At 42.2% G+C, this 14,549-nt stretch overlaps 1 protein-coding gene across 1 annotated transcript in view; it reads right to left on the bottom strand.

The window, feature by feature from the left end:
• Positions 1–14,191, bottom strand: part of OMA1 (OMA1 zinc metallopeptidase) — a 41,451-nt gene extending 27,260 nt beyond the window's left edge. Inside the window, exons 1-5 of the mRNA XM_015412917.1 lie at positions 13,684–14,191; positions 9,514–9,742; positions 5,758–5,931; positions 5,547–5,654; positions 1,850–1,978 (exon numbers count right to left, since the gene is read on the bottom strand). Coding sequence (XP_015268403.1) covers positions 1,850–1,978; positions 5,547–5,654; positions 5,758–5,931; positions 9,514–9,742; positions 13,684–14,177 — 1,134 coding nt within the window. The 5' untranslated portion in view covers positions 14,178–14,191. The remainder of the gene's footprint in view (positions 1–1,849; positions 1,979–5,546; positions 5,655–5,757; positions 5,932–9,513; positions 9,743–13,683) is intronic.
• Positions 14,192–14,549: the final 358 nt, after the last annotated feature.

Raw genomic sequence — 14,549 nt, 5'->3', positions numbered from 1 at the left:
GTTCAGTGGCACCTTTAAGACCAACAAAATGTTATCCAAGGCATGAGCTTTTGTGTGTGTATATCTGAGGAAGTGTGCATGCACATAAAATAAAACTTTGTTGGTCTTAAAGGTGCCACTGAACTAAAATTTTATTGTACTGCTTCAGATCAACACGGCTGCACAGCTGGGCCCACTTTTTAATGTTACAGATGCTTCTATTATTTTGGAAGGTTTAACCCCCCAATTTTTCAGATTTTTCTGTAAATATGGAGATTTTACCAGGTTTGTAGAAAAATCTGTCTTGTCTGTTCATTGCTCCAATATCTGTATCTAAGTATCCACAGATGGGGCTATGTTAAGAATTGTTATATCTTTCATGAATGAGTTCCATGCTTTATTATACTATTGCTGATTTAAATGTTGGGCAGTAGCTATATGAAAAATGGAGGTGATGACAAAATGGAGGTGCTATCGGTAGACAGAAAGTCTGACCCAGGACATGGGATATCTCCTGTTTTGGATGGGGTTGCTCTCCCACTAAAGGAGCAGGTTTGTAGCTTTGAGGTGTTGCTGGAGCCAGGCCTCCTGTTGGATAATAAGAGGTAGCAGTGGTAGCCAAAGGCACCTTTCACCAGCTTCAACTGGGGAGCCAGCTGCAGTCATCATTCCACTCTTGGGCATGCCCAGACACCATCTAGATTAGATTGTTCTGAAATGCATTTTATGCCAGGCTGCCCTTGAAGACTGTCTGGAAACCATATCAGATATGGCATATCCAGTGCAGAATGCTGCAGCAAGAGTGCTGACTGGAGTGGGTCACAGGGACCATATCACTCCAGTCTTGTCCTATCTATACTGTCTCCCAATTTAAGGTGCTGGTATTGACCTTCAAAGTCCTATGCAGTTGAAGCCAGCATACCTACTCACTACTCCCATATGTACCTACCCAACCACTCCGGTAACCTTCAGATGCCCTGCTTCAGGTGCCCCCACCACCTGAGGCTAGACGGGTAGCAACCCAAGAAACGACCTTCTCTGTTGTGGCACTCTGGAACTACCTCCCCAGGAAGTGTCATCTGTCTCCCTCTGTCGTTGTATTCTGCCAACATGTGAAGACACACTTCTGCTTTGTCTGGCATTCCCTAACTAACTCTTATTAGTCCTCCTCCTGATTCCTTTTTTATGTGCTTATATTTGTATGTGTTTATATAATAATCATATCATCATTTATGCCATCAAGTTGGACTTGCAACCAACTCATGGCAACGCAGGACCATAGGGTTGTTTTGAAGGAAAGAAATGAGCAGGGGTGGTTTGCTATTGCCTTCCTCTGCATAGCAAACCCAGTCTTCCTTGGTGGTCTCCCATCCAAGTACTAACCATGGCTGACTCTGCTTAGCTTCCAATCTTTGATGAGACCACGTATGTGTGTGAGTGTGTGTAGTTCAAACAGTTTTTAATATCGGAAATGTTTGCTGTCTTAGGAACCATTAATTGGCTGGAAAGGCGGCATAGCAATGTTTTAAATAAATAAATAAAAGATGTAACACCTCTATTATAACTTCTCTCCGCTGTCTTTTCTAAGCTGAGAGGTCAAACCTTCACTTTTTGCATGGGAAAAAGGCAAACCCAGTCGTGCAATAAGTCACCCATCCAGGCTGCATTATAATTTCTTCCACCTTTCTAGGAACTAGCATTCAAGCTGCTTTAAGAATGTAAAGAAAATTCTGCTGGATCAGACATAAGGTCCATCTAACCCAACATCCTGTTTCCAAATGAGGCCAGTGTGCTGTAACAGAGAGATATAAAAATGTTACTGGAACTCGGGGGAGGGGGAGAACGAAGCAAGGTGCAGACCTTATATTACCTCCTGAAACTTGGCCTGGATCCATTGGCCTAAAATTGCTAAGCTATCTCGAGGACAGACAGCCCATATCACTGTGAGAAGAATGAGAGATAAGAAATCCAAGAAGTGTACCAAGCTTGCTTTCTCTGCCTTAAAATAGAAGAAAATGACATTTTAAGTTATTCATGTACTAATGTCACATACATACAACTTCCCATAATCACAAGTGACTTTTTTTAAAAAAGGAAACAGTTTAAATCCTTGCCAACATACAAGTTACTGCAGTTATCACTTGGAAAGGACATCCAACAGGAGACTACTGTTAAAAAGAGAACTCAGAATGTAAAAATCAGTGAAATAGACATAGATGTGCTAAAAAAGCGAGGGAGGCCAACATGAACAAAACTTCCCTCAAGCTAGTATGTGCTGGGTTTATCTCAGCAGCTGACATTTATACAGGTGCACTAGCCAATATCCTGTCATAACAGGAAGGCACAGGACGTTATTATTGTTGCCACAAAGCTGTTTGTTGAGGGGAGGGTGTCTCCTGGATCTCCGCCCTTTCTAACAGCCAGTTAGCAGGATGACCGATTGTTATGTTCCTGAAGCCATGTACCTACACCTGGATCCATCTACCAACTTGATCCAGGAACCATGTGACAGAGAAGAAAGAACAGTGACTTTGAAGCAGCAGCAGCACCAAGTCCTGCTTCCAGACTTGTACCTACACCTGGATCCATCTACCAACCTGATCCAGGAACCATGTGACGAAGAAGAAAAAACAGTGACTTTGAAGCAGCAGCACCAAGTCCTGCTTCCAGACAGTTCTATAAAGCTGCATGGCAGGCAAACCTAGCAGCAAATGTATTGTCTGGTCTCCAACCTGCCCTTTTCCTGGGCAAGACGATCAAGAGAGCAGTAGCAGAAAGCCAATGTGGTGTGGTGGTTAGAGTATCAGACTAGGATCTGGGTAACCTTTGGCCAGTCACACAAACTCATCCTAGCCTACCTCACAGGGTCGTCGCGAGGATAAAATGGAGGATAAGAGAATGAAGTAACCCACTTTGGGTCCCCATTGTGGAGAAAAGTGGGGTATAAATGATGTAAACAAAGAGCAAATCTAGGCCTTCCAGGATACCTCATATATACAAGCTCCCTTTCAGTTTGGCTTCAGACCAGCTATGGACCTGACACAGCACTCGTAGCTTTACTGGATTATCTCTGTTTGAATGCAGGCAAAGGCTGTGCCTCTCTCAATAGCCTTTGATACAGTGGATCATGCCACCGTACTGAGGCATTCAGAAGATGAAGCTGGGGTTAAGGGATGTGCCTTGCTGGCTTAAATCACCCCTTACAGACAGAACTCAGAGTCACTTTTGGAGACCAACTATCACCAACATGGGACTTGCCTTGTGGGGTTCCACAAGGCTGTCTTATCCCCCATACTATTCAATCTCTATGGAAAGCCCTTAGGAGAAATCATTCACAGTTTTGGAGTACGTTGTCATCAAAAAGCTGATGAAACCCAACTCTGTATCTCTTCATCCAAATCACCTGATGAATTTATAGAGATCTTGAACCAGTGCTCTACTGCCATGGCTAAGGATAAAACACCTTGAAACAATCCGTATATGACAGAGATAACGCTGGCTGGGAAGGCTGAGGTCTTGAAGGATGTTGCATTCCCTCCTTTCAATGAGGTCAAGTTCACATTCTCAGATTCAAGTTATTAGCCTATGAGTTATACTGGACCCAGCATTAGTACTGGAGAAGCAAGCCAACGCAGTTGGAAAAAAACGTTCTATCAGCTTCACCTAGCCTGGCAGCTGGGCTCTTACCTAGACTTCGCTTATCTGCCCACAAGGTTTCATGCTATGGCTGCCTCAAAGAGAGACTATTGTAATGCATTCTACAAGGGTCTTCCCTTAAAGTCAAGTCCAGCTAGTACAGAATGAAGCAGCCCATCTTGTAGTCGCTCCATTGGCTACTAAGCTCAGTTTAAGGGACTGATTCACCTAAAAGGCCCTTCACAGGCCTCTCCTACTATGCTCTGCTGAGGCAGCTTCGATCGCCTGAACAGGAACCTTCTGAAGGTTCCTCCATGCAAACTAATAAGATCAGCAATCATCATCTCATGCACATTCTCTGTGGTGATTCCCACCTTGTGGAACAGACTGCCTGAGGAGGTCAAGAAAGCAGTACTATCTTTCCACAAAATGTGCAGAACAGAAGTGTTCAGGAGGGCATTCTTGTAATGGAATTTATCTGCAGTGTGACAGAACAGTCCAGAGCAGTGTTCCCTCTAAGCTTAGTGTGAGCTAGCTCACAGCTTTTTAGCCTCTGGCTCACACATTTTAGTCTTAGCTCAGGAAGGATGGCTCCAGGAGCAAACTAATTTATGCAGTAGCCAAATCGCTCGCTCACAGCTTTAATGCCAGTAGCTCACGAAGTAGAATTTCTGCTCACAACTTAGCTTAGAAGGAGCATTGGTCCAGAGGGGCACCTTCCTCTGGAAGTGAGTACTGTGTTGCCTTGAATCTTTGTAATCCAACATTCCACACTGTTCACACTGTGCCCACCTCGGCAGCTTGCTTTTCATTTGTATTCCTAGTTGTATTGCACTGTTCATTGTATCTCTTATACTGTATGTTTATACTGTTGCTCGCATTGTCATTCCGTTTTCTACTCCTAGTCCTATTGCATTGTTCATATGATGTTCAATACTGTATGGTTACTTTCTGTACTCTGTAATCTTCCTGGAGTCTCAATGAGAAAAGCAGGCTATCAGCAAGATAAATAAATAAAATATACAGCAGAAGAGCACTGTGGCAGAAGGGACATGGATTTATTGAGGCAAGGAAACATTCAGACTTCTAACCTGGATCAAGCCATGCAGTCCTTCTTGTAGGGTCCTGCTTGAAAAGAGTGATATCATCCTTACATGAGACTAACCCATGTCCACAGTCCAAACAAACTCTACAAAAGTACCAAACGATAATAATGGCCATTATATACAGTATGTATGCAAAGTTATTTTTAAAAGCTTGCCCCTTGAAATAATGAAGCGTTCTAAAACTGATGGCTTGAATCCAAAGAACTGTGAGAAGAGCTCAGCTTGCAGATCAGGTCTTTGCCCTTTCACCCTCCGTCTTGCAGATCTAAGCACACAGGGGTCTGCCATTGAGTATGTAAAAATCTTATAATAATGAGTGGATGCAAACAGAAGTTTTACCTCAATAAGGCATATTGAGGTCCTTTCCATAATTATCAGCTATGTCTGGGCACCTTACAGTGATGTCCTATGTAGATTTACATCCTTCTATGGCCACTGAGGTCGATGGGCTTAGAAGGGTGTAACTCTACATGAGATGATAATGAAGATCTTGTGGTTTACTTCTGAAACATCAGTCTGATACTAAGCAATACTACAGACATTGTCTCAACCGTTCTGCTTTACTTCCTTGGTCAAAGCCACAGGCTTAAGCCTTGTTCAGCTGCCGACTACATCACTAGCATCCAATGATGATTACGTTAGTTCAGTAAACGACACAACCACACAGAGCTAGAAGACAATTCATCTTGAAGTAGACTGTAGACTGCTAAACAGCAGCACCAAAAGAAGTGTTTCATATTACTGACTGCAACCATTAACAAAGAGTATCATCATAAAAGTATCAGTATTTAAACAAAAAGTTTTTTAAAAAGAAAGAGCACTTACAGCATGTCCCAGAACAACATGAGCGATTTCATGTCCCAAAATGAAAGACAGCTGATGAATGTCCTTCACAGCAGTCAGCAAACCACTAAAAACAAACACTTGTCCATTCTGCAGACCAAAAGGAGAGGGGAAAAGTACCATAAACAAGCTGTTTCAGGTAGCTTCTTTCTAGGCTGCAGTTTCTCACCCTTGGATTTCTTTTTTTACTTACTGGAAGTGCAAACGCATTGATGCCTGGCTCTTCTACCACGTGGACAGTCCACTGGAACGCTGAGATTTGTGGAACATCTTTGTTGCATTCAGCTAGGTGACTAATAACTTTTTTGACAACTTGATAACGAGGGTCTCTTTCAGGTAACATTTTGTTTTTAAATTCTTCCATCCACTGAAATTACAAGAAGGACACCTTATTTTAACTGGCTTACACAACAACAAAAAAGCAACTATAGTTGACAGATATTAACACATCAATGTCCACAGAAGAGCATTTGGCATCACACATAAACAAGCCAATCCAGTTCCATAAAAAAGAGGACCTGCATGCTATGTTATATGTTGCTTGAGACAAGAAACATTCTGTGGAACATAAGATTTACGCTTTTTTGAAAACCAATACAATTATTATTTTTTAAAAAAAGAACGTAAGATTTACGCTCTTATGAGTAGAGTGCTTAACTCAGGAAAAGGAAACAGATGCATGGAATTAATACAATTAGCACATCAATAAAATAGTATGTTTATATTTTTAAAACTATTGCATATTAATCAGCTGGAAAGCAAAGTTTCTCAACCCCCGTAATTGTAACCTTCCTCGTTAAACCTGTTTGCTCGTGGCAACACTAGCATAGCTTGCGGCTGTGCTCACATGCCTCCCCCCCCCATGCAGAGTGAGAATGGAGGCTTTCTGGTTTGAGAAACCTTAAATCAAACCCCAGTTTGTCTTGACATCCAAATACAGACTCCTGGACAAACTGAAGTTTATTTCTAACAAACCAAAATTCTAAACTGTCGCTGACACATGCTTTAGAATCTCTACTGCGAGCACAAAACAAACTCATATTTACTCTGATGCCCGCATTTGGACATCACAGCAAATCAAGCCTTCCAAAAAGAGGAAGCCTACAATTTGTGCTCTTTGTATGAGGGTAGGAAGGAGGGAATGCATTAGCATGGCAACAAGCTGCAAACCATGCCCATAATAAAAAGACATGTCTGAATACAGGAAGAACAAAAATGACCTGTCTGAGAACCTGGATTGTCGCTGCAAATCAGAATCAAGCTAGATCTAATAAACCAATCATTGGTCTAACTCAGCACACTCTCAGTAGTGCATATACAATAATCCCCCCCAAAAAAAGATCTACTGTGCAAAGTGAACTATTGCACAATACTCAGAGTTAAGCCTGGCAAATTTACTCCCTTATGAACCAGAAGAAGTACCTGCTCTGAGACTTTTTATCCAACAGTCTATTAATAATGATTACTACTAAACCACTGAGCCAGTGAAGAACCTTTAGAAAACTCTTTACCCTTGACATTTTATGATTCCTCTCTTACTTCCTGTCTCTTGCTTCTCTCTGTGCTTAAGCTTCCATCTTCACTACAAATTGCTATGTCCTCCTTAAGGGCAATTTGGAAAACCATAGCTATAAACTGTTTACAACAGTGTTCCTCAAACTTGAAACTGATTGTTGTTGCTGCTATTTTAATTGCTTTTATTTTGCATTGTAGCACTTTAGTCTGACCCAAGGTTATCGCATGACAGCATTCAAAATTTAGGCTTACAGATCTGCAGATTTGTTCTCTTCAGGGGTCATTTGGGGGGGGAACGCGGGGGATCGCAGTTCCCCCAGGGGTGGGGCACATGACGAAGCCCCGCCCCCTGCTTCCGGCCGCCCCACTTCCGGCCCTCATTCAGCCAGGAAGAGGCAGGAGAAGAGGGAGGGTAAGTTGCTTCCTCCCTGCTTCTCCCCACCCCTGCCTGCCTGGGGCCAGGGAGGGCCTTCGTGGGGCTTCCTCGCACTCCCGCTGGCCTTGCAGCTCCACCGCCGGGCCCCTCATGGGGCTCGACAGTGGAGCTGCAAGGCCGGCGGCAGCCAGGACCGTTGGAGCAGGGTGTGTAGCCTTATGACACACTTCCGGTGATGTCAGGGGCGTGGCCTTATGACACACTTCCGGTGATGTCAGGGGGTGTGGCATATGCTAATGAGTTATGCTAATGAGTTCCCCTAGCTCTTTTTCTACGAAATGACCCCTGGTTCTCTTTATTGAACAAACACTACCCCAGTCTTTATTAAGAGTAACACATTAAGGAGTTAGAGATTGTTCAGGGTGATCAGTCTGACTTTTCCAAAGATTAATCCAGGGGATTAACCCATACCCCAAAAGCTGTCACTATTGCAACTGCATGAGGGAGGCTCCTTTAATTCAAAGTTAATGTGAATACATTAGGGACTCTCATAACCTACCATTCTTGGTGTTTCAAAAGAGAAAAACCATGACAGGTAAACTGGTTTAATTTAGGGGTGGGGTAAGGTATACTTCTATTCCCATGTGAAGGAGTGTACAGCTGAGCTAAAATTATCCCCATTCATTTCCAAAAAAAGTTCTGAAGGGAAAACATCTAAGCATTGTGACATGCATTTAAATACCAGTCATACTAAGTACAATCACCTATCCGTTGTAGACCATATTAGTAAATAAGACTGAGAATTCCTACAGTCTTAGCCCACTATTTCAATGGGCTTAGACAGAGGAAACTCTTCCTAGGATTGCACAATCAGTTTCTTACTGTGGAGAAAGAAAATTACAGGCAACACCTGCTGGCATCACAATCAAGATGCCAGCATCTATACTACTCTGCCCAACCAGAAAACCTGAATGAAGAAAGGCAAGGAAGTGTCCTCCCCTAACAGTCCCCCAGGTAGTTATATAAAATATTTACATATTGCTTTTCTGACAAGCAGTCAAAGCAGTTTCTAACAATGCAGATAAGTTCATAAATATTAAAAACAACAGGGCAGGGGGAAACAGTAAATATCAAACTCCCTGAGAACATTCCTGAATGCTGGTGCTGAATCTATTCTACCCTACAGTTCACAAAACTCTGGAGTTTTTCTCTCCACTGCCCACAGCTCTACCTCATTTACAGAAATTGGAAGGCAATGGTCTTGCCTACTATGCCTAGATTCACTTAGGAAGCTCAGAGACGGGCACTGGATCCTGTCCTAAGATTTCTTTATTGATCCACAGCTGTAGGCAAAGAACCTTTACCCAACTGCTGCTCAGTTTCAGAAGGAAAGCCCACTCCTCTTAACAAGCTGGCCTGGACCTGTCTATGAGAGAGAAAAGGGCAAGAGGCAGGATCTGAGAAGCAGACCATCTCCACAGGCTTGAGCCACATACTAGCCTTATAGGACTTGAGAGGATTCATAACTAATAAACGTTCCACAGTAAGTCATCCAGCTGGTTTGGCAGCTTAATTTTAAAACCAGACTTGGGTGACAATAATGGAAAAAGAAGAAGAGATTGGATTTATACCCCACCCTTCACTCAGAGTCTCAGAGCGGCTTACAAACTCCTTCACCACCCCACAACAGACACCCTTGTGAGGTAGGTGGAGCTGAGAGAGCTCTTTCAAGAACTGCCCTTTCAAGGACAGCTCTTGTCAGAACTATGGCTTGCCCAAGGTCATCCAGCCAGGTGCAAGTGGAAGAGTGGGGAATCAAACCCTGTTCTCCCAGATTAGAGTCCGCACACTTAACCACTACACATCATGGCTAGAAGTGCTCTACTCATAAGAGCTGGGGCATGTTCCCCTTATGGGTTATTTCACCACCACCAATATGTATCTCTCACCACTGTAAGAAAAGAACTTAGTTCTGTTTTGTTCCTTTTTTAACGAGGAAAAAAACAGAAGTTAGGCAGAATTATTTTTTTTTATTTGCTTGCTTTTTAAACTACCTACCATGTTATATTCTATCTGGGACAATTCAGTGAAATGTTCCTTCCCAAATACCAGAAGCCGAACACGTCCAGTAATTGGTGTCTCCTCCAAATGTGTAAAATAAAATATGATATATATAATTCCTAAGCTACACAGGCCCAAGACTATCTTCCATTTATTTCTTCTTGCAGCTTCTTTGAATAACTCCTTCTTGTTTGGAGGAAGAGCACGCCACCATTTTCTTATGCTCCTGTAAGGTACAAGTATTAGAAAGTTGAAATAAGATGGGGCTGTAGCTTGCTCCTATGACAAATGAGTACCTGCTGACAAATGAGTACCTACCTGCCCATTGCCACACTCCTAGAATGCAACTCTCTTCTGCAGAGCAATGCTACAGTGGCAAAGATAATAACAGCAGTACACATGCCTGTTTGCATTTATAGCCAAGGTGTTCAAACCTAGACTAGTGGAACAAAGGTGTCGGCAGGCTCCTCCTGAATCTGTATGTGAAACACTAAAGTAAAGAATGAGAATCTATTCCAAGGAGACCAAAATTAAACTCTACATGCCTGTTTGCATTTATAGCCAAGGTGTTCGAACCTAGACTAGTGGAACAAAGGTGTCAGCAGGCTCCTTCTGAATCTGTATGTGAAACACTAATCCAAGGAGACCAAAATTAAACTCTACTGCAAATGAATAAAGTAAGTTTTGAGTTTGCTATGATGCTCAATCCAGTGCTCAGTCACTGCTTAGATGAGAACACACTGGATGCCAATGCTCCCTCTAAGGTGTGGAATCTTGTGAGCAAAAATTCTACATTATGAACTACTGGCATTAAAGTTGTGAGCAAGCGATTTGGCTACTGCATAAATTAGTTTGCTCTGGAGCCTTCCTTCCTGAGCTAAGACAAAAATGTGTGAGCTGGAGGCTAAAAAACTGTGAGCTAGCTCACACTAACTCAGCTTAGAGGGAACACTGCTGGCTGCACAAAGAGGAGTCAGGAAAGGGCAGGGGAAGGGGAAACTGCTACATTTGTAGAAGAATTGTTGTTTTTGGACACACAGAGACCTTCACACCCCTGTGTATCAGTAAAGCTATCAAATCCAGGAGAAATCCACTGGCTGTGCATGTGTATTATGAGGATTCTGAGGAATGAGGAATGGCACTTGAGGGCTGAATCTAGATGTCCGAAGAAGAACACAGTTGGCGGAAGAGAGAGATAAGCTGCATAGAACACAAGAAGCAGCTTTCCACTTAATCAGAAAAGTCACACCCAAAAAATAAAAATGTTAAATTATGATTCTAGAAGCTAAGTGGCAATTTTAATAAAATTAAACTTTTTAAAACTTAAAAAAAATTGCTTTAATCCCGTAGAGGGTTTCCACTGACAGAATTTTCAATCCCACCTCACTTCTTGCTGCAGACCTCCAGGTCCCTCCCTACGCTGAACCTGGGGTCCCCAGTCCCCCAGGGGCAACATCTCAGAGGATATTGTGGGCTATAGTAGAAAGGAGGAAATTAATACGTCTCAGTCTACTGACAGAAATCCTTCTGCAAACATAAAATTTTGACAGGATCGAAGTCATTATCTTTTACAGATTTTTTTTAAAAATTATCTCTCAGACGACCTTACAAAATGGAAAAGAAACACAAGATAGTAAAAATAAAAATATTAAAAGGAAATACTTAATATTATATAGAGTTTTTACAAATTATGTTATATTGTTGAGAAAATGAGGGCACCATGAATATCTAACATTTGTAAAAGTGATACTTGCAGTAAGGGTGGTTTTGGTTTACTAAGAAGAAATCAATTAAGGGGTGGTTTTTTAAAAAAAGTTGCCATTCACACCATGACTTTTTTTCAGAGGGACCTACTTATATATTATTTACATCCAACAGATACAACAACAGAATATATACAACAACATATAACCACAGCGGCATTTGTTACTTAGAATGCCTAGTGACTGTGAAGGTCATGGCAAGAATTCAACCAAATATGAAACTTGTTCCAGGAGCCTAAGGGCACCTTAGACTTCTTTTTCTCCAATAACAATCTCCAAAGCCAAAAGGAAAACTGCTTTCCAAACTGAGAAGGGTTTCAAAAGCGTCTTGTCATATAAGATGGGTAGATGAAGCCAGCTGCTCAAGGCAAACAACAACAAGAAGTTCTGGGCTAGTACAAGCAGTCTTGCATGAAACCATATAGCAGTTGGGATCCTTGCCTAAACTGATTAAAAGTTGATCACATATTTTATGTTCCACAAATACATCTTAAGGCCACTTTACACCTTGCCCCTTTGCACTATTTTTGGCACAGAGACTTCAAATCAGTAAAATCATAAATTAAAAGCTGGATATCAAATGTTCCTCAAGGTGACAGGAGTGGTTGTTAATCCAGAAATACTTTGTGCAAGACAAGTCAGCAGACATTGACCCCTCCCTACACTGCCTATACTCCACAGTTTATGTGGGCATTTACTTAATCCTTTTATGAGGTAGAAAGTCATGAGAAGCTTTGTCAGCATACGCCTAGGCTGCACAATATATGTACATCCAAGGGGTGGAGGAGTGACACACACAGATCTGCTGCTCTGATGCATGCACGCTATATCCAAACAGGGGAGTGCGACAGCTGGCTGCTGAACAACGAAAAGGAGGAGAGATCAGAAAATGCTTCCTCTAGCCGGATTCAGTTTTTAATCATTTTCAAACATCCTCAGTACAGGAAGATAGACAAGGCTAAGGACAAAAATGAACACAATGAAGTGCTGTTAAAAAAAACCCTGGAAGATGGAGCTGTTACCTGGATAGCCCAGACAAGCCCAATCTGGTCAGATCTCAGAAGCTAAGCAGGGCCAACCCTGGCAAGTACTTGGATGGGAGACCTCCGTGAAATACCAGGAGGCAGGGTGGGGGCAGGCTTTATTCAGTCACCTCTCTGAATATCTTCCAGGCGCCAGTAGGCGTCAGTCACCAGAGGTCTCCATGACTTCCACGGGTACACACGCTCACACACGCACAGATGAAAAATACAAAAAAAAACCCCAACCCTGGAATACGGTAAGAACTACCTAAAAAATGGAAGGTACACAGTGATGTGATTCCCCACACCATAGGTCACAAAATACTCTTATTTCATAACAAAGAAATACCATCGAAAGATTCTCACATTTGGAGAAAAGGTCTTCCTTCATTCTTCATCTAGGCCACAGACTAGGTGTGACCATATCAATTATCATTCAGGAACATTTTATTTCTTCTGTTTTTTTTCTTCCAAGTGACTAATAATTTATTGATGCTTAATTTTTTTATTCAGGACCCAAAGCAGCTGTCGTATTCCTAATTTAAAATGAGTAGGACTCAAACTTCATAAATGCCAGATACCTGTAATTGCAGTTTAAGGAAGTCATTGGTACTCCCAATATTTTAAACACATGTAAGCTGAAAACTCAATATTCCTGAAAAGCAGGAGCTGCTTTCACATTTTACAGGCATAGGATACAAATTTAAATGTTTACCTACAGAGGTACAAATTGTTACATACCTGGGGCAAGTAGCTCAGCTACACAGGTGAATAACAGCATCCACTCTCTTCATACCAGCTGCTGCCAGTCCTCTTTCAAAGAATCAGAAATAGCACTCTAGGCCTAAATCCCACATTTCTTTGAGACAATAGATGCAAACACACTATAGGAGGGAAAGAGAGCCACAGTGCCAGTGCTAGTCCAGTACCTTTTCCTGGCCTTTTAAGGCTGGTTGAGGCCAGGTTTGTGTTTGTTTTTGCCACCAAGTCATAGCTGACTTATGGTGACCCCATAGGGCTTTCCAGGCACGAGATGTTCAGAGGTGGTTTGCCATTGCTTGCCTCCAGGTCACAACCCTCATATTCCTTTGAGGTCTCCCATTCAAATACTAGCCCAGGCTGACCCTACTTCGTTTCCGAGATCAGGCTAGCCTGGGCTATCCAGGTCAGGGCTTGAGGCAGGCAGGATAGTTCTTTAGTATTTGCTTGGCTGCCTCACCTGGCAAGCAAAAGGGGCTGGGACAGCACTGCAATAAAGTTTCTTAATAATGTCAAAAGGCATCTGTAAACTGTAAGTTACACCCTATGCTTATATGTAAATTCCTATAATAACATAGTTGTATACATGACATTCCATTTCCAGAGCAATATTCATACTTTACCTCCCAAGAATGATAGCAAGAAGTTTCTGAACTGGCTTCAAGATCATCCACAAGATGGGGACAGGAGCGGCCTTCAATGATGGGGATCTATGAAAAGACCTTAAGATCTGAACATCAGCAACATTTTGTAACTTCCAAGAAGGAAGTGTTCCAGATAATGCATCCTTTTTCAGCCATTTCTCAGAGAAGATACAAGGCCTTACAGAGGAACTTTGTGCAACATTGCCTATTTCAGTATTCTTCACATTCAAAAAACTTTCTTGGCTTTTACTAATGAAGTGTCTGTGGCATTTAGAACTTCCAGTCATAAAATAGCATCTTTGACTATTGCTTTTATTCCATGATTGGCACTTATTCACTTGATGCTGCCATTCATTAAAGGCTTTGCTGGAAAACTTGTAATGATTAATGCATATTCCTCGGTTGGACAAAGATGTTAATCGAATTAAAGCGCAGCTCCTGGCCGCTAATCTTGCAGCACCAAGGGCAGCCATCTCTCTCTCTCATGCACTCAGCTTTGGCACCTAAATAAAGATCATCATAAAGACAAGACCATTAGAGGAATATGGCACTATGCTTTTTTACAGCATACTCTTATGCATTTTTTGGCACAAATAGAGACCTCAAATCAGTAAAACTTAAATAAAAGCACCGGATATCAAATAAACCTCCAGGTAGATTTGGTGGGAAGGTAACAGCGTTCCGTGCACCTTGGTGTTTAGTCATGCCGGCCACAAGACCACAGAAACGTCTTCGGACAGCGCTGGCTCTTCAGCTTTGAAATGGAGATGAGCACCGCAACCCTAGAGTCGGATTTGACTGGCTTTCGAGCAAGGGAACCTTTACCTTTACTTTAGATTAACCAA

The sequence above is a fragment of the Gekko japonicus genome, unplaced genomic scaffold (assembly GCF_001447785.1).
Source record: "Gekko japonicus isolate JY-2015 unplaced genomic scaffold, Gekko_japonicus_V1.1 scaffold1594, whole genome shotgun sequence".
Lineage (NCBI taxonomy): Eukaryota > Metazoa > Chordata > Lepidosauria > Squamata > Gekkonidae > Gekko > Gekko japonicus.
The sequence above is the reverse complement of the archived record's forward strand: the minus strand, read 5'-3'. Positions and strand labels throughout refer to the sequence as shown.